At 39.7% G+C, this 26,254-nt stretch overlaps 1 protein-coding gene across 1 annotated transcript; it reads right to left on the minus strand.

Annotated features, from left to right (window-relative positions):
- Positions 1–12,868: 12,868 nt before the first annotated feature.
- PRSS58 (serine protease 58) lies at positions 12,869–24,833 on the minus strand. The gene is made up of 6 exons (XM_058298050.1): positions 24,817–24,833; positions 24,455–24,540; positions 16,070–16,208; positions 15,636–15,892; positions 13,201–13,340; positions 12,869–13,112 (listed from the first exon to the last, which is right to left on the minus strand). The coding sequence occupies exons 2-6, from the start codon at positions 24,492–24,494 to the stop codon at positions 12,963–12,965; spliced, it is 726 nt and encodes a 241-aa protein (XP_058154033.1). The 5' UTR covers positions 24,495–24,540; positions 24,817–24,833; the 3' UTR covers positions 12,869–12,962.
- Between the last annotated feature and the right edge of the window lie 1,421 nt (positions 24,834–26,254).

Below are 26,254 nucleotides of genomic sequence, written 5' to 3' on the forward strand. Positions count from 1 at the left end.
GATTCAACTCTGGTGGGGAGGAGCACTGATGGGGAGTGTCATTGATGGGGGATGCATAGGTGGGAGGGAGTTCTCCAGGGCATACATATGGGGTATATAGATATGTTCAGATGTTCATTAGGTATTGACATAATGGATAGAGTTTCACATGACAACTGAGGGAATGCTGAGTTCCCATTCTGGGGAACTCTGTTGCACTGCCCAAGGAGCAACAACAATCCCTCAAGTGCAAGGGTAAAGACCACTGAAGAAGGATGGTCCAGTGATGGGCCCTTGATACTGATGACTATGCTTACAGGTCTGTGTGCTAGAAATTTCAACTAGATCTAGAGTTGAAGGGTGGCTAATCTACCTACTGAGAACCTCCATGTTGGTCAAATGTGGCCACTCTAAACCAAACTCAGCATGTAAATGCATTTCATTACCTTCCTGCCAGCATGGGGCATGACTTCCAGGGATTAGCTTCCCTGGTATCAAGGGATTTCTACTAAGAGCCAGCTGGTGATGCAACCAGAAAAAGACATTGAACAAAAGGGGGAAAGAGTAAACACAAATGAGTTTATATGGCTAAGAAACTTCAAAGTGAATTGGGAGGTCATCAGAGGGGTTGCGCTTACGCATATCTCAGCAAGATCTCAGAGGCAGCTATAGGAGATACAAACCCAAGTAGTGGTGCTCCTGAGGGCTACAGAGACACCCAGGTCCTTTGGTCATGACAGATGGCTCTGGAGTTCAGTGCCTTGCCAGTGGGCCCTACTTTGGAATTTGTGCTCCTGAGTGTGATGGAGTTGGACTCAGATGTGACCTCTCTACACATGTCTTTTCTGTCACTTTTACTGAACTTGTGGTTGGTTCGGGGGTTCACGTATGCTTTGGAGACTTGAATCTCTGGACTGACTTTGTGCTGGCTGGACCCTGAGCCTCAGCGGAATTGTAGCACATACTCTCTGGGTCATTGGACTTTCCCATGTCAGCTAAAGGGAGGTGGGGATAGTCATCCACCACACAAGGGAACAGAGAAAGTCTGCAGCTGCAAGCAGGAGAATTCCATCCATCAGTCATGTGGGACCCAAGCCCCCTCTTGGGTTTGAGATGGACTGGGCTTCACCATCCCAGGGTCCTCTGGATGCAGGAATAAAATATGGGTTAGAGTGGACTTACTGGCATTCTACTATAGAATTATTGTGACTCTAGGAATGGAAGAAACTGAATCATTGATGTGGAGGCAGTAGCCATGGGAGTTGCTGAGGGCAGGGAGAGGGAAGAAGATGTGTGATATGGGGGCATTTTCAGGAATTGGAGTTGTTCTGAATGATATTGCAGGGACAGATGCAGGATATCATATATCTTGCCACCCACTGAATGGACTGGGAGAGAGTGTAAACACAATATAAACTATAATCCATTCTGTATAGCAGAGCTCCAAAATGTAGTCTTCAAATGAAATGAATGTGCCGCACTGATGAAAGAATTTGGTGATGTGGAAGGAGTGGGGGCAGGGTGGGGAGTGGGGTATATGGGATCCTCTTATATTTTTTAATGTAACATTTTGTATGATCTATACATCTTAAAATTTTTTAAAAAATCTATTAAAAAATAAAAATAAAAGACCTAAGTTTATAGGAGCTGGAGAATCAGACAAGGTTGTCAAGGCAAAGACAGCTTTAATGAAACTGGAATGTAAAAAGGGGACTAGCTATAGAAATAAAACAGAAGCCCAGTTATTAGAGTTGTGCTATTAGGATAGAAAAGTGTGACAGCAAGTTTGGCTTGGTAATGAGTCACTTGAGTAAGTATCATGTTTAAACATTTAACTAAGGATACCCTTGGTCTCACATCTTGGGCTGCCCAAGATGGGCTCTAGAAACTATAGATACCAAACAGAGAAGGTAGGGATTTGAAGGTCATGGAGAGACAGGCAAAAGCAAATTTGGATACTTATTTTCTGGTTGTGCAATTAACAAGAGCTTCATAAAAGCAATGAAGCAAAATGTATAGTCTGAAAAGAGAGACAAGGAGAAGATATTGTCTCTAGACATATTACCTATATAGCACAATGGTTTGATTTTAGCCAGAGCAACTGCCAGAAATCCTGTTAGGCTTCCACCCTAAGTAAATACCCTTTTTAAAAGCCAACAGATTTCTGGTATTTTGCATCAACACCCTTGTAGCTGGCTAATACAGATTTCTTGCCAGTGGTATAGCCTCTCTAATCCCCATTTTTAGCTTAGAGTGGACAATTTGATTCCACTTCAAATTTTCAGAGCCAAATGACTTCAAACCAGGGCTTTTTCCACTCACATTCCCAATCAAACCAAACCCATTTTGATTTCTCAGATCCTCTTATCTTTGAAATGAGCATGGTCCTTCTATATGATTTCTAAATTACTGTCTATTTTTGTCCTTTTGTAATGTCAGGGAATGCCAAACAAGCGGAGAGTTGCAAATTCTAAGTCTTGAAAGTCTTATCAGTGTGGTAGCTGGCATTTATTTCTTTCTACAAGAGTGAGTCTCTTTCCCATTCTTTACTTTTATTTTATAAAATCCTGGCCTCTCCATTGATGTTTACCTTTTTGGGTCATGATTTCAGCCTTGAGCAAGGTGTTTTATAAGAATTATCTCTTTTCTCAATAGAGAACTTGCTCTCTAAATCTTAACATATGGTTTTTTACAGTGGGAGGATAACCATAAATGACTCCCCTACTTTCTCCCTATGAATCCTGAACCAATTGAGAGAGACAAGAGAATATGGTAAATGGAGAGGGAAATTTCCATCAATATTATTGATTAAGCTGATAGAGAATAAGGCTTAGAATATGTGGCAACAACAAGATTCCCCATGTGACAACCTGAAATTAGAAAAACTTATCCCACAATTCAGGATACTGTGATCTATTCCATTCATAATTTTTCCATTAAAAACATAAAATGAAAATAGCCTATCTTCAAGGACTATGAAGCAGAGCTTTACAGGTATCACATTTTCTCCTCCTTCATTGATGTCTACGCCCTGCTAAAGGGCCATTTAGATTTTAATATAATTTGTTTAAGGAAAATAGACATCTCCTTCGCTTAAGATAAAAACAAAGAACATTGCATAGTGATGTGTGCAGGTCCTTAAGAAGATGCTCTTAAGGGTGTCCTAATATAATGGGGTCCCTAGGAATTAAATTGGTAGAAGTCCAGGTTCATACTTGATTTATTTAATCAAACAACAACAACAAAAACAAAACAAAACAAACAACACTGAAAAGATCTGATAATAGTGGACTGATTTGAGCAACCATGCTAAAGTATTGCGGTTCTTACCCACATCACAGACCTCAGTCATATGAACAGATTTGATGCCCCTTGGATGAATAGAAGGTTTCCTAAGGAAGAACCCTATTCTAACATTGAGAAACTTCTTTCAAAAAGCTTTTCCAAAAGTGACCCATGGTTGTTTACTTGGAGGCTTGTGCTCTAGGGACAAGAAAATAGCTACATATTTTAAGAGATCCTGGATCTGAGATATTAACAATACTTATTGATGGAGGAGGGGAGGACTTAAAATCAGTCCTGTCCCTTGATCAGGGTAGAGACTTATGGAAATTAAGGGCTAAATGGATTTTTTAAATCTAAGCCTTCCATAGAGTTAGATGGGGCCCTGAAACTATCTAAAATTTATTTCCTTGTTTCCTGAATGCATTCCTGGAAGAAAAACACTTATTTTCCCAGCAATTGATAGAATCTTTCCTTGGCTTATGAAGTAAGGACTTTTATTGTAGGAGGACTAAAACAAAGGTTAGCAAATTTAAAACACTAACACATTGCAGCAATTAGTACTATCAACAAAGAATTTTTTTTAAACTTTGGTTTTGACAGTTTGCCTGTAATGGGTGTTGCCCTGTTTGTACAGTGGCAAGGCAATTTCTTTCATTTCTTCCTCAGTGTCTACATCCTTTTTTTTTTTTCCTAATTTTTAATTTTGTCTTCAAAAAAGTTTTAGGTCACAGTAAGGTCACATATACAATATAGCAGACTCCCATATATCCAACAATGCTTTTTCCCCTTCCCCAGCAATGACCTTTTCACATGTTCATGTTATGTTTGCTGCAGCTGATATACAGATATTGAAACATAGCTATCAAACATGGTTCCATTTTGGTTTACATTATGGCTTATATTTTAGACTGTACAATTTTCTAAATTTTTAGTTACGTTATGGTTTACCTTATGGTTTATATTTTAGCCTATAGACTTATACATTTTTGGTGAAATTTAATATTTCCTATATCCATCCTTGCACAAAAAAGCACATGAAAAGATGCTCGAAATCACTAGCTATTAGGGAAATGCAGATCAAAACTACAATGAGATACCATCTTACTCCCATAAGACTGACAGCTATCAAAAAAACAAACAAACAAACAAACAAAAAGAGGCGTTGGACTTGGCCCAGTGGTTAGGACATCCATCTATGACATGGGAGGTCTGCAGTTCAAACCCCAGGCCTCCTTGACCTGTGTGGAGCTGGCCCATGAGCAGTGTTGATGTGTGCAAGGAGTGCCCTGCCACGCAGGGGTGTCCCTGCGTAGGGGAGCCCCATGTGCAAGGAGTGCACCCCATAAGGAGAGCCGCCCAGACCGAAAGAAAGTGCAGCCTGCCCAGGAATGGTGCTGCACACACGGAGAGCTGACACAACAAGATGACGCAACAAAAAGAAACATACATTCTCGTGCCGCTGGCAACAACAGAAGCGGACAAAGAAGACGGTGCAGCAAATAGACACAGAGAACAGACAACTGGGGTGGGGTGGGGTGGGGTGGGGAAGGGGAAATAAATAAATAAATCTTAAAAAAAAAAACAACCCAGAAGACTACAAATGTTGGAAAGGATGTGGAGGAATGTGAACACTCATCCACTGCTGGTGAGAATGTAGAATGATCCAGCCATTCTGGAGGACAGTTTGGCAGTTTCTCAAAAAACTAGCTATAATGTGGAGTGGACACAACTATTCTAAGGTCCACAGGATGGAGGAATTGAGTATGGATTAGAGTGGACTTACTGATATTCTATTCATGAACTATTGTGATTAGTAATCGAAGAAAATGTGGCATTGGTGTGGAGAAAGTGGCCATGGTGTCTGCTGGGGTGGGGAGTGGGAGGAAGAAATGTGATATGGGGGCATTTTCAGGACTTGGAGTTGTCCTGTGTGGTGCTGCAAGGACAGTTACCAGACATTGTATGTCCTCCCATGGCCCACTGGGTGGACTGTGGGAGAGTGTGGGCTATGATGTGGACCATTGACCATGAGGTGCAGCAGTGCTCAGAGATGTATTCACCAAATGCAATGAATGTCTCATGATGACGGAGGAGGTTGTTGTTATCGGGGGGAGGAGTGGGCTGAGGGGGATGGGGGGTATATGGGGATCTCATTTTTTTTTAATGTAACATTAAAAAAATAAATAAAGACAAAAAAAAAACAAACAAACTAGCTATAGATTTGCCATATGACCCAGCAACTCCACTGCTGGGTATATACCCATAAGAACTGAAAAGAAGGACAAAAACCAATATATGCACACCAATGTTCATAATGATTGCCAAAAGTGAGAATCAACCCAAATGCCCATCAACAGATGAATGAATAAACAAAATGTGGTATATGCATACAATGGAATGCTACTCAGCTATGAGAAGGAAAACAAAGAATATTTTGAACTGAAATATTCTGGTTGTTAATTTCTATTATAACCCCATTCAATTCTTCAACTTGGTCAGTTCAAAAGAGTGGTGGAGAATGTAGTGTTTAATTATTGTGTAAGCATGTGATAACACCAATTATAGTTACTGTTCCATATGTGGCCTCCTTACTAGAGCAGATAAATATACTCCTTCACAATTAGTATGCAACTACTGATCTAGCAAATACATTTTTCTACATTGTATTTGAGAACCTCAGAATTAATTAGCATTCAGTTGGTAAGGACAGCTGTATATTTTTACCTTATACTCAGCAGTCATCAAAGTTGGCAGTCTCAAAGGATACCATACTGGTCTGCTGTATTAATTATAAGTTGATAGGACTAACTAACAGGACGCAATATCTAGTAGATTTCCTAGATATCTTGGTAAGACAGATATGTTGTAGAGGGTAGATGATATAATTAGTAAAAATACAGTCACCTGATCCTGCAGTGAGGTTTCTGGGTATATGTTATGTTCTTCCACCAAAATGAACACATTGTTAGACCTTATACTACCTCATATTAAGAATGATGTATGTGGTAGTTTGAGTATTTTGTAGATCCCAGAAAATTATATTCTTAATTTGGCTCATTACTGTGGTTGTGAACCTACTGTGAACATTTGATTAGACTAGATTCAGTTAAGGGTTATTTGATTAGATTACTCCAGGATGGTTTAGCCCAGGGTGGGTCTTAATCCTATCCTTGGAGTACTTTATAAAGGAAATGAATATATATAGGAAAAAAATGTTTCAGAGACAGTGGAAACTCCTAAAAGCTGAGAGAGGAAGCCCCATAAGACAGAAGATGAAACCAAGGAAACCCAGGAGAGAGAAAGTCATAGGGGCAGAGAGAAAGCCATAGGCAGCACCAGCAGACAAAAACTGAAAGCAACAGTCTGCAGAGATAAACAGATGCCTCCGTTTTGCCTTGCCATGTGCCTGATTGCCCACAGCTTCAATTCAGAGAAAGTATTTCCTAATACCTTGATTTAGACTTTTTTTTTTTGCCCCAAAACTATCAGCTTTTAAACTAATAAATCCACTTTGTAAAAGTCAACACATTTCTAGTATATTGCCTTGGCAGCTTTTGGCAAACTAAAACAAGTTATATTGATCTAAATTTTGGAAGCAACATATATTTTACTTGCATATCATGCTCTAAGCCTTGTAATGAATGATCTAGAAAATTTATGGCTTATAGTGAGACTCAAAGTCAGGAAAGACTATCCAGCCAGTGCAGGTTGGAGTGCAATTGGCTGTTTCTTGGTCTCTAAAATTTTTAGCTACAATGGGTTAAAAGTATCTGAGGAAGTTTAAGATTCTAATGGAAACTTATGGCAAGGACTAATAAAATAAAAACAGAGATAACTAGACATGGCAGCAAAGCCATATGTCTTTTTCCTTTTGGGAAATAGCTTCTGTTTTGTTACTGGGATCTGGTGAGCACTAAATATCTGAGCTAAACCACCAGGTGACCATGAAAATTGCTCAAAGGAGTGCTATCTGACTCTGTCATTAAATTGGATAGGCTTAGTAGAAGAGGTATAAATGGAACTTTCTGAAGGCCCAAGAAAGTTGCATTAGCAATTGCTCTGGGTGCTCTTTTCTCAGGTGGAAGTTCCCTGTATTTTTGTTGGATTTATCTTCTATCCTCCAACATGCAAACATCTTACTAATGAGTCTAGTCACTAGTTCTAGCAAACTAGGTCCAATCAATATGAGATCATAAATATAATGGACCAGTGTGATGTATTGTGAGATGGACAGATAATCAGATCCCTGTGGACTAGATTATGACATAAGACTGGAGAGTTGACATAACCCTGAGATATGACAGTAAAGGTGTATTGCCAGCCTTGATAGCTGAGAGCAAACCACTTTTGTGGTCTTTACTACTAGCAATTGAGAAAAAAGCATTTGCCAAATCAATAGTTCAAGGTCCAATTTATCATTGGCAGTAACCTACCTCAGCTATAATACTATACCCCAGGGATCCCGTAGTGGTATATGGGCTGCTTCTACAAGGGGTATTGTTGGTTGAACCATGCCCCCCAAAAAAGGCACTCCCAGCACCACCTTCCTTGAACTAACCAAAGGTCATATGTATTCCATAATCATTTTCTCCAACCAATCATCTCACCTCAGAGTGATAGAGGTGAGATAAAAGACTGATGCCCATGGAATTCAGTGACTATTATGTGATCCATCACCTAGAAGTAGCTGGCCTTATAGAATATCTCTATGACCTAAATAAATCTTCGCACCAAAACATTTCTAGAAACTGAGGTACTCTCCCACAAAATTGGCTCTAATTGTTTCTTCCTGTAGCATATATGGCTTTGCATTTTCCCCACAACCCTTCCAATTCTTTCCCCTTCTATTCATGGGCAGCATTTCATTTCTTAATGGTTACACAGCAAGTCTTGAGAAATAACTATTAGCTCATGATCGATAAGTAAATCTTGTATGCTTAAGCTTCTTTTCCAGAAACTCTAAAGATGACCTGTTCTGTGAGTTATGTAGTTTCTGTAAAAAGTAACTTCTGTCCTGCTGAGAAATATTGCAAATGCTTATTTTTAAACACTGTATTCTGTGAGAACCATGCTCCGCCTCAACTGCCATCCCCATCTGCACGTAGACATGTAGTATCGAAGATCACCCTTGCTTTGTGGTGCATGGGACTGCCAGCCTCGGAAGTGCCAGGCTCTCTCCCTGACACCAAGCATGAGGACTTTAGGCCCTGACCAGGCTCAGACTCTCCAAGAGAAAGGATGTTCCTTCTGACCACTGAGGCAAGGGTCCACCTAAGCTCCCTAATAAATACTCATCAAGCTGTACTTGTCAAGGTCTTTCTTTGGTCTGACATATCACTCTTAGTTAGGTGTGAAGCTGTCAGTTTACATGGCTCCCTGCTACATTTGGAACACTCCCATAGCTACAATTTCAGTTACAATAAAATATGTGAAAGTGAAGCCCTCAAAATTACATTTAATAACTGATACTCAAAATTTACTTCCTAATATTGCAAGCCAGCCTTTATTAATTTAAATATTTGTAAACCCTAGAGATTTACTGCTGGAACTTTTGCCTCCTGAGAGTTATTTTCTCTCTGCAAGCTGCTATAAGGCTTCAGTAGTCCATTTGCAGCAACCACAGTCAGAGCTCTCTATAAACCAGTGTGTAGTAAAGAATTTAACCTTGCTACAAAAGAAGTCTGACCTTTGCTCTTAGCCTCTGACAGGATCTCTAAGTCATTGGAATGTCATACCTTATAGGAGTGCCTTTACTTGGGGGTCTTGGGGCAGTCATATATAATAGTATATAGGTTGGGGGCTTTTAGAGTCACCAATAATGTTATTTAGGGTGGTGGCTCTGGGTCACATGTTATCAGTTCAACCTCCTGAAGGGCAGCAAATTGAGATCAGCCACATGGACAGTCAACTGGGCTTATATGATGGAGCCCCAATAAAGACTCTGGGCTCCAAGGTTCAGGTGAGTGTCTCTGGCTGACAGTACTCCATATATATTGTTACATACAGATGCTAGGAGAGTAACATTGCCTATGACTCCACAGGGAAAGGACAATGGAAACTCTGCCTTTGGTGCTTTTTCTGAATTCTATGTTCTTTTCTTGACTGATTTTAATCTGTATATGTTTCCTTGTAATGACCAGTATATGTGAGTATAAATGTAATGACCAGTAAGTTCTTCAAATCCTTCTAGCAAATTATTGAAACTGTGGAAAGTTTTGGATATTTCCAAACTTACAACTGGTGTCAGAAATGTAGGCTTTTTGGTGTGCATATATCAGTGTGTGTCCTCGTTTCAGTTTTTCTGGGTATATACCCAACAGTGGAATTGTTGGGTCATATGGCAAAGCTATAGCTAGTTTTTGAAAAACCACCAAACTGTCCTCCAGAATGGCTGGATCCTTCTGCATTCCCACCAGCAGTGGATGAGGGCTCCCATTCCCCCACATCCTCTCCAACACTTGTAGTCTTCTGTTTTTGTGATGTCTGCCAGTCTTTTGGGAGTAAGATGGCATCTCATTGTAATTTTGATTTGCATTTCTCTAATAGCTTATGATTTTGAGCATTTTTTCATGTGCTTTTTAGCCATTTGTATTTCTTCCTTGGAGAAGCGTCTGTTCAAATCTCTTGCCCATTTTTTAAATGGGTTGTTTGTCTTTATATTTTTGAGATATAGGATTTCTTCATATATGCAGGATATTAGTCTCCTATCAGATATATGGTTACCAAATATTTTCTCCCATTGGGGAGGCTGTCTTTTCACTTTCTTGACAAACTTCTTTGAGGTGCAAAAGGGTTTAATTTTGAGGAAGTCTCATTTATCTGTTTGTTCTTTTGCTGCTTGTGCTTTGGGTATGAAGTTCATGAAGCCATTTCCTATTACAAGGTCCTATAGATGCCTCTCTACATTGTTTTCCAAGGTCTTTATTTCATTTTCCTATTAATTGAATTTGACAATATAGTAGGCTTCATTTTTGAAGAAGTTTTGGACCACAGAGAGGATCAGCTATGATAGGGGAGGAACACTGATATGAGGTGTTATTGATGGGGGCACATGGTTGGGAGGGAGTTCTTCAGGGCATGTATATAGGGTACATAAAAATGTTTGGATATATGTTGGGTATTTTCATATTAGTTACAGTTACAAACAACAACTGAGGGAGTGCTGAGTTCCTAGCCAGGGGAGCTTTGTCACATTCCCCAATGGAACAGTAGCAATCCAACAGCGAAGGCCAATGAAGAAGGATGGTCTAAAGATGAGCCTTTGATACTGATGACTATGCTTATGACCTGTGTGCCTGAAATATGAACTAGGCCTAGACTGCAGAATGCTTAAGAGTTACGTCCTGAGAGCCTCCATGTTGCTCAGATGTGGCCACTTTCTAAGCCAAACTCAGCATGTAAATGCATTACCTTCACCCCAGCATGGGACATGACTCCCAGGGATGAGCCTCTCTGGTGCTGAGGGATTAATACCATCACTAACTGGTGATGCAACTAGAAAGATACCTTGAATAAAAGGGTTAATTTAGACTAGCAGAATATCTTAGCCTACATGTAGGATCATGTGTTAAAACTGCTTTTTGACCTTGAATAAAAGGGGGAAATCACAAAGACAAATGAGTTTATATGGCTAAGAGTCTTCAAAAAAGAATTGGGATGTCATCAGAGGGGTTGAGCTTACACACACCTTAGTAGGATCCCAGAAACAGTCAAAGTAGATCCAACCCCAGGTACTGGGTCTCCTGAGGTCTATGGAGACCCACAGGTTCTATGGTCATGGCAGATGTCTCTACAGTTCAGTGCTGTGTGAGTGGGCCCTACTTTGGAATTTGTGTTCCTGAGTGTGATAGATTTGGACTCAGATGTGACCTTTCTACACATGCCTCTTCTGCCACTTTTACTGAACCTGTGGTTGGTGCTAGGGTTGGTGTATACTCAGGAGACTTGAATCTCTGGACTGTCCATGGGCCAGCTGGGCCCTGAGCCTCAGCAGAGTTGCAACTACTACTCTCTGGTTCATTGGACTTACCCAGGTCAGCTAACAGGGAGGTAAAGATGGCCAACCACCACACCAGGGAATTGAGAGTGCCTACAACTGCAAGCAGGAGAATTTGCATCCATCAGCCACAGGGAATCTAAGCTCCCTCTCGATATAGAGGTGGAGTGGACATCACCATCCCAGGGTCCACAGGATAGAGGAATAAAATATGGATTAGAGTGGGCTTACTGATATTCTACTATATAAATATTGTGACTAGTAATGGAAGAAATTGTAGCACTGATGTGGAGAAAGTGGTCATGGTAGTTGCTGGGGGCAGGGTGAGGGAAGAAGGGATATGATGTGGGGGCATTTTCTGGACTAGGAGTTGTCTTAAATGATATTGCAGCCACATATGCTGGACATTATATATCCTGCCATAACCCACTGAATGGACTGGGAGAGAGTGTAAACTACAATGTAAACTATTATCTGTGTGGTGCAGCAGTGCTCCAAAATATATTTACCAAATGCAATGAATGTGCCACGATGATGAAAGAAGTTGTTGATGTGGGAGGAGTGGGGTGTGGGGGGTGGGGGGTTTATGGGAACCTCTTATATTTTTTAATGTAACTTTTTTTGTGATCTGTGTATCTTCAAAAAAACAATAAAAATGATGGGAGTGTGGGGGTGGGGAGTGGGATATATGGGAACCTCTTATGTTTTTTAATGCAATGTTTTATGTGATCTATTAACTTTAAAAAAAGTAATTAAAAATAAGATAAATAAAGTCTGTTTCATCTAATATAAAAAAAAAGAAGAAAAGAAATGTGGGCTTTTTTGTGGGATTGTCCTCCCTCTAACTGTAGAGTTGCCCTAACTTTGCAACTAGCTTTTTTATAATCCTCAGTCAACTGACCAAAGGAACTCCTCAAAGAAATCTGTCTATTAAAACTCTCAGGTGGTAACTGAGATTGCAAAGGTGAGGTGAAAAAGAAGAATGAAAGGAAGAAATATCTAAAAGTGATGACTGCCAGGGAGTGGAGTTCCTGGGGACAGCTCGTGTTATAGAAAGGGCAAACTTGTGTTAGGAAAATCTGTCCTGCCTTTGCTACTTGTTTAGTTACTGTCATAAGCCCCAGGTAACTTTTACGTTAACCTCTCATGGATCAAGTCCCTATTTGGAATCCTGCAAAACGAATGACCAGAATTTATGCTTGGTGTTGAGAGTTATACAGGCAAGGAAAAACTGAGTGCAATACCTCCTACAGTCTCCATCCTCAAACCTTTCCCCCTCATCTCTGCTTCTATTTAAGTCACTCCTTTATTCATCTTCCTTTTTTCAATTGGCATATGTAACTCGCCAAAACCATGAGTTGTCTAATTCAATGCAACTAGTAGGGCTCTTGATACCCAAAAGTGTTAAAACTTGGACTCTCTTCAATAGGTCAGTTTTAAATTTGTTAGAGAACATGATCATCACTTCTGAAACTTTAAATGTGTAAGGGGTATTAGTTAGCCATCTTCATCTCTAGGGGAAGAAGAACTTCATGTACAGTTACAGCATAGATATGTACAAGTAAGTGTCCAATCACCCATTCTGTTTGGTAGAAGCAAGACAGTATGCATGGTACAACCCAAGGAGTTTATTCAAATTTATGCCTGAGGTTGGACACTGGGCTAGATTGTGTCCATGATCCAGAATTGCTGCCATGGTAGCTCAGTTACGATGAATTATACTTTCAATCCAGTGCACGTAATTAAAAATTCTGGTATAGATGCCAACATCAGCTCTCAAAACACATCCATCAGCAAAAGACAGGATTCCTTGAAGTGTCCCATTGCAGACTGCTGGAGCAGCTTGGACTTCCTGCCAGGAAAAATGGAAATCAGGTTATCTTTCTGGCAAAAGACACAGGAGATAAAATGGGACAACTAAGCCATTGAGAGTAAGTTACCTTACAGGGCATCCTCCTTCCTGGAACAATGCCCACACACATCATACTTTCTTTGATATTGTAAGTTTTATAGGCAGCACGGCATTGTCTTCTGGAGATTACAGTGATGTTCACATTCTGCTGTGAGTCGGGGTCTTTGGCTATAGGAAATAGAGAAATAGAATCACTACTCCTTAAAAATTGTCTTAGATACCAACCTCTTTTTGCTTTTTTTCTTTTTTAATGTGTTTCTCCTTCTCTCAGTAGGAAGGAAAAGAGGTCAAACACCGAGAGAAATTAGAACTCTGACAGTAAGGAAAACATGGATACAAAAGAAAATCAGATTAACAATTTCTCATTATACAAGTATCTGTCTTCTTGTAAAGGAGATTAAATTCTTGGGAGTTAAATGTAAATATGATGCATTGCTGCAATTAAATGAAAAAAATGTTTTAAAAATTTCTGGAAATTTAAACAAAGAGTATCCTTTGAAATGGAATTTTAAGAGTTTGAAAAAATTTTGAGATTTCTAGCCTAGTTTCTAATTCGTTGGGTCAAAAGCCAAATAGTGTTGGGAGCAGGTGTAGTTCAGTGGTTTATCCCATGTGTGAGGACCCGGGTTCAATCCCCGAAACCACCTAAAGAAAAAGAAAAAAAAAGCCAAATAGTTCAAAAAATTACTTGAAACCATACAACCAGTGAGTGGGAAAATTAAGATTTGAAACTGAGTCCCCTGATTCCCAATTCAGAGTTCTTTATATCAATGGTTCACATATATTGTGGAATAGACAGGCCCATAACACAGATTTTCCCATCTGCATCAAAATGAGACAATCAAGAATAAAGTATCTATACATGTGACTGGCAAATTTGCCAAGTATTCTTCTTTGGGAAGGAGTACTTTATTTTGATATTTTATTTACCTAATGATAGGTGTGTGTATTCTGCTCCCCCCATGGCTCCCTCATCTGTCTGCTTGTTGTGACTGCTCATTGTGTCTGCTCATTATGTCCACTCATTGTCTCTGCTCATTGTCTGCTTGTCTTCTTTAGGAGGCACTGGGTACCAAACTGGGGGCCTCCTATGTGGGAGATGGGTGCCCACTTGAGCCACATCCATTCCCTGCTCATTGTGTCTGCTCAGTGCTTCAGTATTGTGTCAGCTGGTCTTCTTTAGGAGGTACTGGGAACTGAACCTGGGCTATCCCCTGTGGGAGGTAGGCATCCAACTACTTAAGCCACATATACTTCCCAGGTATGTATATTTTTAATGTCTTTATTTGAAAATATTAAATTGGCAATCATTGTTTCTTTTCTTGATTATAAGTAAAATTTATGGCTTAATGTATGTAGACATTTTAATTAACTTGACTGTAAAAGTGTGGAAATGGATAGAGTTGATGATAACACATTATAGTGAGTAGCAGCTCATTATAAATGGGATTGTGGCTGTAAAGGATAGTCTAGGGTTGTAAATGTCAACTGAAAGAAAGCTAGAGAATAATCAGGGACTGAATAACTGTGAACCCAGAGGTGGATGAGAATTGTGGTTAATAGTACAAATGCAAGAATGTCCTATGAACTAGAATGGATGTATATCACTATTGCAGGGTGGTAGGAATGTGGAGAAGTATGGGAAAAATATAATTAATGTAACCTATGACTATAGTTAACAGTAATACTGTAATATTCTTTCATCAATGCCAAAGACGTACTGTGTTAATAATAAGAGAGTATGGGAAAAATATGCCAAATGTATGCTATGAACCATAGTGAGTGATAATAATCTGATGATATTATCTTATAATCAGTAATAAATATTCCACAATGGTGGTAAAGGGTTGTTATATGGGAATTCTATACCTGTGCATGATTGTTTTGTAAATTCACAACTTCTGTAATAAAAATATATTTTAAAAAGTAAAATTTATGTAGTAGTCCTTGAAAATAAAGTGTTGGAGATTTTTTTCCTTGTTTTCCAGTCCAGGAATAATTTCATGTCTCAATATTTTTTGGAATACCTTCTTAGGAAATGCATACTTCTTCATGAGCCAGATTAAAATAAACATCATTTTTATAGTCATATCTTATTTTTAACCAAAGTTGTAAAGCCTAAACTAGTTAAACATCCTGTGTATCAGAGAGATATTTGGCTATTTCAAAATTTTAAGTTGACTCTCAAAATATAAAGAACTTCTACTTCTTGATGTATCAAAGAAAACATCCTTTCCATTCCTCTTTCCACTAACAGAACTTCTACCATATATAAATGCAAAGATGATGGTAGCAGTGGAAAAAGCTTTGAAGCCTCCACAGTGAGGTCTAGCAAAAGGGAAAAGAGGTGAAAGACTGAATACAATGAAAGCCTTATGGGCAGAATTACAAAAGTGAGAGCAGAGAATGTGCAGTTTTGTGTTCAATTCTGAAAGAAGAATATTCTGTCTTGAAGTCACTCACCGATATTACAAATGTTGTAGGCCCAGGTGGAGACAGTGCACATAGTGTCTTCAGGGACAGGGTGGCGGGGCAGTCTGACCAGGCTCGTATACTTATTGAGTTTAATCACTCTTTTCAGTTTGATTAACATGATGTCATGCTCAATAGAAGTAATTAAGTAGTATGGATGGTGGATCATCTTCTCATATTCGACCACTTGCAGAAATTTTCTGTTAAGGTAACTTGGGTTTATAATCCCCAATACCACCTTAAGCTTCCTGGAACAATAGGAATGTTCATGAGAGGCTGAGAGATGACTTACCTTTCTTTATGGGCCTTTATGAGCTCCTCCCCACAGACCTTCATCTCTACCACTGAGCATCCCCAGAAGCCCTCCCTAACTGTTCAGTTGGGAGGTGGTCCCAGGCAGGGGTCTGAAGGGGCCTATCACTCACGGTAAATTGCAGTGTGCAGCTGTGACCACCCAAAGAGGATGGATCAGGGCTCCAGAACAGGGCAAGTAATCTGATTTTAAGTAGACCAAATAAGGAGGAACGATGTTATCCATGTAATCTGGATCAAAGAGTAAAGCAACTGGAAAGAGAATTGTAGACAGCAAATATTGAGTTTTTCAGGGATTGGTAGGAAAACCAAAAGAGAAGCATTTCATAGCTTAAGGTTCTAAGATCCCTTTACCCTTCTTGCCAGAGACTTTATCTGTAAGTTGAATCTGTCAGCTGGCTCAATTTGCCCTAAAATATGAAGGAAAATTATACAAACATACCTGTTTCAAAGGATAAAAAGTGTTTGCCCTTTTAGTTGTTAATCAATATTCTTCAAATTTAAATGCCAGTTTCCTTAAAAATTGTCCATAATTCAGTGGGCACAATATTGAACCAACTCAGGGAGAATTTATTTTTACCTTTTTAGAATGCTTTAAAAAATCTTATCCCATTCTCTCAACAACCCTAATGAGGTAGGAAATTGGGTGTTATCTTCATTTTATTCATAAACTGAAATGGAGAAATGAAGTACTAAAATGGCAGAATTAGGAGTAGAACTTAGATTATCTGATACAAGAGAAGAGTGACTTTTGTTTCCTTGATTTTTTTCTTAAAATGTCAACAGTGAATGATATTACTCTACAAAAATAATTTTACAAGCATAAAAAAATTTTAAATATATAAATATCATGTCAGGTATTTTAAAAAAAGTGAAAGAAAATGAGGACTTCCCATTTCAAAACTGATATTATTTATAGAGCTAATATGAATTTTCAGTTCCTAAGAAAGAGAGATAAGCAATAATTCATAAAAAGAAGGAACTTCTAGCTTATGGTTAACTAAAATAACACTAAAATGTGGTTTTGCAAAGGGGTAGGAAACTTTCAAGCCAATGTCTGTGTGCAAGATAGAGGCAATACATGGGCTAGGATGAGTTAATTTGGAAAGGAGCAGCTCTCCAAAGAATATTAATAATTACCTTTGACAGAACCTAGAATTTACCTAGTAGATATATGTATTAGTCAGGGTTCTCCAGTGAAGCAGAACCGATGGGAGGTATCTGCAAATTATATGAGATTTCATAAAATTCTTTCACACCATGGAGAAGAAAAAGTCCAAACTCTGTAGGACAGGCAGCAAACCGGGGGTTCTGATGAAAGTCCTTGGCGAGTTCCCAGGAGATGTTGGCTGTCCAAAGTGGGACTGGGAATTCTGTCTCTGTTCTGGGCTTCCTCTTCTTCATAAGGCTCCATGGGCCCAGTTTCTTCCTGATCTCAGCTGTAGGTTGGCATGGGGCTCGTCTCTCTGGGTTTCCTATATCAGTCTCTGGCAGAGGACTCGTTTCTTTCCGGGCTTCTCAACTGCTCAGCTGCTCTGGTCTCTTCACAAAGTCAGTTGCAAACTATCTGGTGAATAGCTTATATCTCCATGGGGCCCCAGGATCAAAATGACAGAGCTCTTTCTCTTCCCAGGAGTCTTCTTGAGTGAGTATCCGTTTCGATCAGCCCACCAAGCACCAAGTGGGCAGGGACCCAACATGAGTTATGCCTTACAGACATATCCCAATCAGAAGCCCTAAATTAATTTTATCAAGTAAACTTAATGTGGTCCCTCACTGAATTTAATACAAAGTGGATCACACCCAGAGGAATAGATTAGCTTGCAAATATAATCTCTCTTTTTTGGGGATTCATAAATAATTTCAAACTGCCACAATATAATTGTGGAAAAACTTATTAGAGATTACATTTGTACATAAATCAGTGTGATGGCTTGAGTTATGTACCCCTAATTTAGATATATTCTTGGTCTTAATCTGTATTACTGTGGTGTGAACCTATCGTAAATAGGATCTTGTTTTAGTTTCATTGGTTGCTAAAGCATATAACATGTAGTGAGATAGAGTTACTGTGATTCTAGCAATGGAAGAAATTATATCATTGATGCTGAGACAGTGGCCACTGGAGATGCTGAAGGCAGGGAGAGGAAAAAAAGAGGTGTAACATGGGGGCATTTTCCGGACTCGGAATTGTCCTGAATGACATTGCAAAGACAGATACAGGACATTATGTATCCTGCCATAACCTACTGAATGGAGTGGGGGAGAGTGTAAACTACAACGTAAACCATAATCCATGCTGTGTGGCAGTGCTCCACAATGCATTCCTCAATTGCAATGAGTGTACCACACTTATGAAAGACGTTGTTAATGTGGGAAAAATGGGAGGTGTGGGGAGTGGGGCATATGGGAATCCTCCATGTATGTTTTTTAATTTTTAAAATATTTTTAATTTATTTTTTGTCTTTTTTTAAAAGATACATATATCACAAAAAATGTAACATTAAAAAATATAAGAAGTTCCCATATACCCCCCCACACACCCACTCCTCCCACGTCAACAACCTCTTTCATCATTGTGGCACATTCATTGCATTTGGTGAACACATTTTGGAGCTCTGCTGCACTGCATGGATTATAGTTTACATTGTAGTTTATACTCTCCCCCAGTCCATTCAGTGGGTTATGGCTGGATATATAATGTCCAGCATCTGTCCCAGCAATAACATTTAGGACAACTCCAAGTTCCAAAAATGCCCCCACGTCACATCTCTTCTTCCCTCTCCCTGCCCTCAGCAACTACCATGGTCCCTGTTTCCACATCAATGATACAATTTCTTCCATTGCTAGAGTCACAATAGTTCTATAGTAGAGTACCAGTAAATACACTCTAATCCATATTTTATTTCTCTGTCCTGTGGACCCTGGGATAGTGATTTCCACTCCACCTCTAAATTGAGAGGGGTGTTAGATCCTACATGGCTGATGGATGCAATTCTCCTGCTTGCAGTTGTAGGCACTCTCAGTTCCCTGGTGTGGTGGTAGGTCATCTTCACCTCCCTGTTAGGTGATCTGGGTAAGTCCAATGAACCAGAGAACAGGAGTTGCAACTCTGCTGAGGCTCAGGGCCCAGCTGGCACATGGACAGTCCAGAAATTCAAGTCTTCTGAACATACACCAACCACAGGTTCAGTAAAAGTGACAGAAGAGGCAAGTGTAGAAAGGTCACATCTAAGTCCAGCTCCATCACACTCAGGAACACAAATTCCAAAGTAGGGCCCACTGACAAGGCACTGAACTCCAGAGCCATCTGCCATGACCGCAGAACCTGTGGAATCTCCATAGCCCCCAGGAGGACCAGTACCTGGGGTTGTAACTACTTTGGCTGTGTCTGGGATCCTGCTGAGACATGCGTAAGTACAACCCCTCTGATGAGCTCCTGACTCATTTTGAAGTCTCTTAGCCATATAAAATCATTTGTCTTTACCATCTCCCCCTTTTATTCAAGGTCTTTTCTAGTTGCATCACCAGCTGGTGATTGGTAGTAATCCCTCAGCTTCAGGGACACTCATCCCCGGGAGTCATGTCCCACACTGGGGGAAGGTAATGCATTTACATGCTGAGTTTGACTTACAGAATGGCCACATTTGAGCAACATGGAGGCTCTCAGGAGGTAACTCTTAGGCACCCTGCAGTTCTAGGCCTAGTTGAAATTTCAGACACACAGACTCATAAGCATAATCATCAGTATCAAGAGCTCATCATTGGACTGTCCTTCTTCACTGGTCTTTGCCCCTGTACTTGGGATAGTGCAGCATATGGGAATCCCCTATGTATTTTTATTTTTTATTTATTTATCTTTCTTTTTTATTTTATTTTATTTTTATTAACACATTTTTAAAATTAAAGTTAACATCACATTGAAAGTTACATTAAAAAAACATAAGAGGTTCCCATATAACCCACTCCACACCCCCACCCCCATCATTTTTGTAAATTGTATTTTTTTGATGGAAAATATGGTTACATTATAAAAAACATAAGAGGTTCCTGTATACCCCCAGCCCCCACCCTGCTCCTCCCACACCAACAACCTCCCCCATCATTTTGGCACACTCATCACAGTTGGCAAACACATTTTGGAGCATTGCTGCACCACGCGGATAATAGTTTACCCTGTAGTTCACACTCTCCCCAGTCCATTCAGTGGGTTATGGCAGGATATATAATGTCCAGCATCTGACCCTGCAATATCATTTACAACAACTCCAAGTCCCAAAAATGCCCCCTCATCACATCTCTTCTTCCCTCTCCCTGCCCTCAGCAACTGCTGTGGCCACATTCTCCACATCAATGACACGATTTCTTCTATTACTAGTCACAATAGTTTTAAAGTAGAATATCAGTAAGTCCACTCTAATCCATATTTTATTCCTCCATTCTGTGGATCCTGGGGTGGTGATGTCCACTTTACCTCTATATCAAAAGGGGGCTTAGAATCCACAAAGCTGATAGATGCAATTCTCCTGCTTGCAGTTGTAGGCACTCCTGGTTCCCTGGTAAGTCCAATGAACCAGAGAGTAGGGGTTGCAACTCTGCTCAGGCTCAGGGCCCCCTATATATTTTTAAAGTAACATTTTATGTAATCTATGTATCCTTTAAAAATAAATAGAAAATAAATTTTAAAAAATTCAATGGGTCAAGCTAATCAATGGAAATTTATTTGCTAATCGTTTTGAGGCTAAGAGAACATCCAAGTCAAAGTATCATCAGGATGACACTTTCTTCCCAAAGACTGGTACTCTGGGGCTGCTACCACTCATTCTTTGTCCTTGTTACATGGCAATGTGTATGGCAGTTTCTCTTGGCCTCTCCATTCTTTTTCAGTTTCCATTGAACTTCAGCTTCTTGCTTCTCCTGCTGTGACTTCCTTTCTATCTAAATTTCAATTCTTATAAAGGACTTCAGTAATATAATTTAGATCCGTCCTGATTGAGGTGAACCACACCTTAATTGAGGTAACTTCATCAAAAAGTTCTATTTAGAATGAGCTTATACTCACAGGGATGAATTAAGTTTAAGAACATGTGTTTCTGGATATGGCTCTAAACCACCACAGACCTCATGAAAGTGTTATGTTTAGTTAAGGTGTGGACTATCTGAGTAAGACTGAGTCTTAATCCAGATAACTAGAGTACTTTATAAGCAGGAAGAACTGAGATATAGAGGAGCCAGAAGCTGTAAGTCATTGGAACCCAAAATAGAATGGAGAGGCATCATCACGTAATAGGAAAGCCAAGAAACCCAACCAAGGGTTGCTGAACAGCAAGAACACTACAACCCTGGGGAGAAGCAAGTCTTATAGCCTTTGAAATTGTGAACCAATAAGTTCCTATTGTTAAACCAACCCATTGTGTGGTATTTTTTTTTCCATTTTTTTTTATTTATTTTTTATTGACTTTGTAATAATATTACATTAAAAATATATATGTGAGGTCCCATTCAACCCCACCCCCCCGCCCCCCCTCTCCCCCTCCCAACAACACTCGTTCCCATCATCATGACACATTCATTGGATTTGGTAAGTACATCTTTGGGCACCTCTGCACCTCATAGACAATGGTTCACATTTATCGTAGCAGCCAGGAAACTAAAACAACCATGATAATATATGTGAAACTAATTATGCATACTGTACAGAAAATATTTAACATAATAGGCCTGAAACTGCTATCTTTGTAAAATTATTCTTGCAAGGTTGGTCCTTGGCTGGAGTCAGAACTTTGGGAGAAGTCCCACCAGACCAGGTAAGAGTGACTCACTGTGTCTAACTGTATGAACAATACAGTTTATGTTGGACACCCACTTTCCTTCTGAGAGTCTGGAATTTTGGTATGTCCTAGTCAAAGTGACCATCCCCAAATGAAAACCTTGTGCATTGCATTTCTCCTAAGCTGCCCTGAAAGAAAACTTTTTCACATGTTGTCACACTTCATTGCTGAAGGAATTAAGCATGTCCAATGTGGCTCCATTGGAAGAGGAGTCTCAAACTTACTCCTGGTTTCCTTTGGACTCTGCCCAATGTGCCATTTCCCTTTGCTAATTTTGCTTTGCATTCTTTTCCTTTAATTAGTCATGATTATAACTATAAGCTGAGGCATGTTAGCCCTTTTAGTGAATTACTGAATCTGGGAGTGATCTGGGAACCCCTTACCCACATACTTACACATGCAAAGATGTACTGGCCCAACCCAAAGGTCATAGATTGGGGTATGTATGGAAATGTCTTCATTCCTGATGAGACCTCAAGGGAACTGAAGGCAATAGCTCATCCCTGAACTAGTCAGTAAGTAATGCTTTGAGCAGCCAAAAACCCAAGGACAGGGAAGCCCTGGAACCAAACTAAAAGTTACAGAATGAACTCTAGAGGGATTGCTGCTTCTAAGAATTGCAGCAAACTGAGCATCCTGAGACTGTACCTGATATTTACCACAACCATGTAAGATGAGAACTCCAATAAAAATCTTCACACTTTTATGTCTCTAAACTAATCTGAATTGACTGCTGAAGAAAAGGTGGAAAAAGTAAACCACCAGAGGGAAAAGAAAAGGAAGGAAACCCTGGGGCCTCTTTTCTGACAGAAAAAAAGTCCCACCTAAAAAACACACACTACCAAACAACAGACTCTTTGTGATGTCAGAAGAAATAGACCCAGTTGGAGGGTAGTCACAGTGTCTTAGCAGTTGCCTTTGGATGGGTGCCTAATTTCATCATGATTGATATCTTTTATAGATATCTTTACCTTGCTCACCTTTACCCGTGAACTCCCATGAAAACCTTTAAAGCTCAACCCGTGTCCTGTGCCTAATGTATCATCTGGAACCTCCACAGCTTAACAATGATTTCTTGCCCATCCTCTCGAACACCACTATCATTTTGCTCTTAAATACATTCTGCCTTATATAGTCACTTTAAAATTTATTTTTGTCTGGCCATTCCCATGAAAATTTTTAGATAGTAAAAGTCATGTTACATTAACATGCTTAACAAAATCCATCAAATTACCTTCTAGGTATTTGGGATCTTCAAAACACTCAAGTCAGTGGGACAAAAAGCAAACTCCTAATAGGAATGGCAGTATACTTATGGATACTAGGGTTGGCCAAGTGGCCACTAGGCTTTCTGGCCAATGAAGCAAAAAGTGATACAAGCATAATAACTATAACATAAGGCAGAATGGTTTAAAATTAAATGATATTAAAAGAACAGACCAAATACCAAAGAGATTGAGGAGAGGGAAATCATTCCTCCAATAAATATATGTTAAGAGCGTGTATGTGCCAAGTGTTTTTCTAGGAGTTTGGGATATAACAGTGAACAAAACAGAGAAAGATCTCTTTCATAGATTCTAATGTAATGAATTGAAGCTTTCAATCACAAAAACACAATATATAAGTAAAAGAGATACTGTGACATAGTATGTTATCATATGATAAGTACTATGGAATAAAAATGGTCAGGGAGAGAGGGGGAGGTAGTATCAGGTGTGTGTGTGTGTGTGTGTGTGGTGGAGACATCATGTATTAAATCAATGGTCAGGGTAGAATTAATGGACATTGTGAGAAGAAAAATAACATGAAGATGAGAGAGTTAATAATCAAGTATCTGGGGAAAAGGAGTCCAGGCAGAAGAAACAGCTAGAGCGTGGGTCCTGTGGCAGGTTTGGGACTTATTACAGAGGCCAAAAGGGTTGCTGTGGAATGAGGGAGGGGAAGAAAGGTAAAAGGAGATAAAAGGAAGAAATAGTTTTGTAGAAAGTTGTAAGGACTCGGATTTGAATTCCAAGTAAAATGTGAAATTATGGCATGTTTTTGGTAAAGGAGTGATGAAAAGTGTAGAGAGTTGGAAGATAGTAATGGAGAGGCTAGTTTGGAGACTCATTTGATAATCCTGTCAAGAGAGGGGCTCAGCTACAGTGAACAGTGGAGAGGGTAAGAAGTGGTTGGACTTGGGATATATTTAGAAAAGTAAGCCAATGAGATTTTCCAAAGAGATTGAATATGGGATATGAGAGAAAGAGGATTTATGGATAACTCCAAGGATTTTGCTTTAGTAACTAGAACCATGCCAGAGGTCTGTGCCTTTGAACACTTGGCTGTCCTTGGGTTGGAACTCCGCCTTCAGTCCCTGACCCCATTCTTCATTCTTTCACCCCAAATTCAATGCTGTTCTAAACAGAGTTGCAGCTCTCCCTTAGGTGCTGATCAGGGTGTCAATATCCATCCTTCCCCCAAAGCATGCAATCAAGGTACTGTATGAGATGAAACAGGCAGTGCAAGGTCACAGAAGGAAACCTGGTGGACATGGTGGCAGTGGAGCAATAGAGAATCAGTCCCATCCCTGAAGTCTGAAACTTTGCCTCTCCCATCTTCATCCATCTTTCTTGCTTTCCCCAGGATTTCTCTTTGGCAGATAGAGAAAAATGGACATGCACTCACCAGGCAGTTTCAGGAGAGCCAAGAGGAAGATAAACTTCATAGTGATGTTGAAAGCCTTTTCAAAAGGTGAAGTTCAGCTCACGTTTCTGGAGAACAAGAGGGGAAAGAGTGAAATGGACTAAAGAAGATATAGCAAGAGGGGGTCCTAGGGTTGGGAAAAAGTGTCATCTGAATTATTTCAGCGACAGTATTCCAGTCCAGAAGAGGTGTCCAATAATCAGAATAGGGCATGGTGTTGTCAGAGGGGTAAAAGCAGAGAGCAAATGTCTTGTTCCTTGACATAATAGAGAATAGTTCTGGAATTCATAATTATTCCCTGCTTCTTCAGGAAAGAGCCTACACTAAGAGAAGTGGAAACTCACAGTGTCTCCACATCTCCCTCTGTGGTCTCTCTTTTTCAAACTCTGAAGGCAAGTCCCTCTCTGAACTACATGTTAGGATACTAACCCCTCCCATCTGTGTGATGCTAATACCCATTTGTGTGATACTGACATTGGTCACATAACCCAGCCCTCTAGTGCTGACCTTTCTCCCTTCTGCTTACACTAAACTCCTCTGAGATAAAGTGACCATTTCGTTCATGTTACTGCTTATTAATTTACTCATCCAACCAATTAACCAATAATAGGTATTATATGTCTAACTTGTGCTAGGCTCTCTCCTCAGTGTCGGGAATACCTAAATTTAAAGACACTTTTCCTGCCTTCCAGGAACCTATAGACTAGCGGGAATGAAAAGTACATAAATAGGCAGTTACCAGATGGAGTAAAAATTGAGGTATGTGCTTTAGAGCACAGAGTTAAGGACACTACATCAGTCTGAATAGTACATAAGAAAGAGGTAAAAGTTACACTTCAGGTCAGTCTTAGAGAAAGACTGAAGCTTGTGATGAAAAAAGAGAAAATCATTCAAAGGAAAGGCATTGGCAAAGAACAAAATACACGAAACAACATGATGTGTTTTATGGAACTATAATCAAGTATGATATGAGGAGGGTTAAGAGCTAAATGGAGAGAGAAGCAGAAATCAAATAATGGAAAGCCTTATTATGTAAGCCTCACATATGGGTATAAACTTTATTGTATAGAAGATAAGAAGCCAATAAATCTATTATTTGACAAAAATTCTTTATGTGGTAGACAGATCACTCTCGTGTGGCCCTTATGTTCATGCCCTGAAAATTCACCCTTTGAGTGTGAGTGGGACCTGTGACGTGCTTCTAACTAATAGAACATGGCAAAAGTAATGGGATGCCACTCCCATGATTATGTATGTGTGTATATGTGTGTGTATATGATGGATATGCATATCTATCTTGCTAACATGCATGAGAGTCTCCCTGTTGGTTTGATGAGATAAGCAGCCATGTTGAGGAAGCCCAGATCTGCAACAACTTCAGGCTGCCTCTATGAACTGAGGACAGCCTCTAGGATCTGAGGGTCACTTCCAGCCAACAGCCAGCAAAAAGCCAAGGCCTCATGTCTTACAGTCACAAGGAAATGAATTTTTTCAGTGATTGGAATATGCTTAGAAATAAATTCTCCCACTTTGGCCTTGTGACAGCTTGAGTAGAGGGCCCAGCTAAGCCATGCCTAGACTTTTGGCACTCAGAAACTGAGATAAAAAATGTGTGTTGTTTTAAGTCATTGAACTTGTGGTCATAGAAAATGGATACAAATATATGCTGCATACTGGCACTTTATTTGGTATTGATGATTTAGTGGTGAAACTTTCTCTCATAGAATATAAAGATTAATTGGGGAAACAGATGTAATAAGAATTACTTTCATGAATGTCACA

Source organism: Dasypus novemcinctus, chromosome 5, assembly GCF_030445035.2.
Source record: "Dasypus novemcinctus isolate mDasNov1 chromosome 5, mDasNov1.1.hap2, whole genome shotgun sequence".
In the NCBI taxonomy this organism is placed as follows: domain Eukaryota; kingdom Metazoa; phylum Chordata; class Mammalia; order Cingulata; family Dasypodidae; genus Dasypus; species Dasypus novemcinctus.

What these genes read in the sequence shown, in the direction of transcription:
- PRSS58 (XM_058298050.1), bottom strand. Translation starts at nt 24,494, where the DNA reads ATGAAGTTTATCTTCCTCTTGGCTCTCCTGAAACTGCCTG. An exon ending in GGCTCTCCTGAAACTGCCTG is followed by an intron (nt 16,209 to 24,454) that starts GTGAGTGCATGT and finishes TTCTCTTTCCAG; the next exon opens with TTGCTTTACTCTTTGATCCA. An exon ending in CTACAACATTTGTAATATCG is followed by an intron (nt 13,341 to 15,635) that starts GTGAGTGACTTC and finishes TATTTCCTATAG; the next exon opens with CCAAAGACCCCGACTCACAG.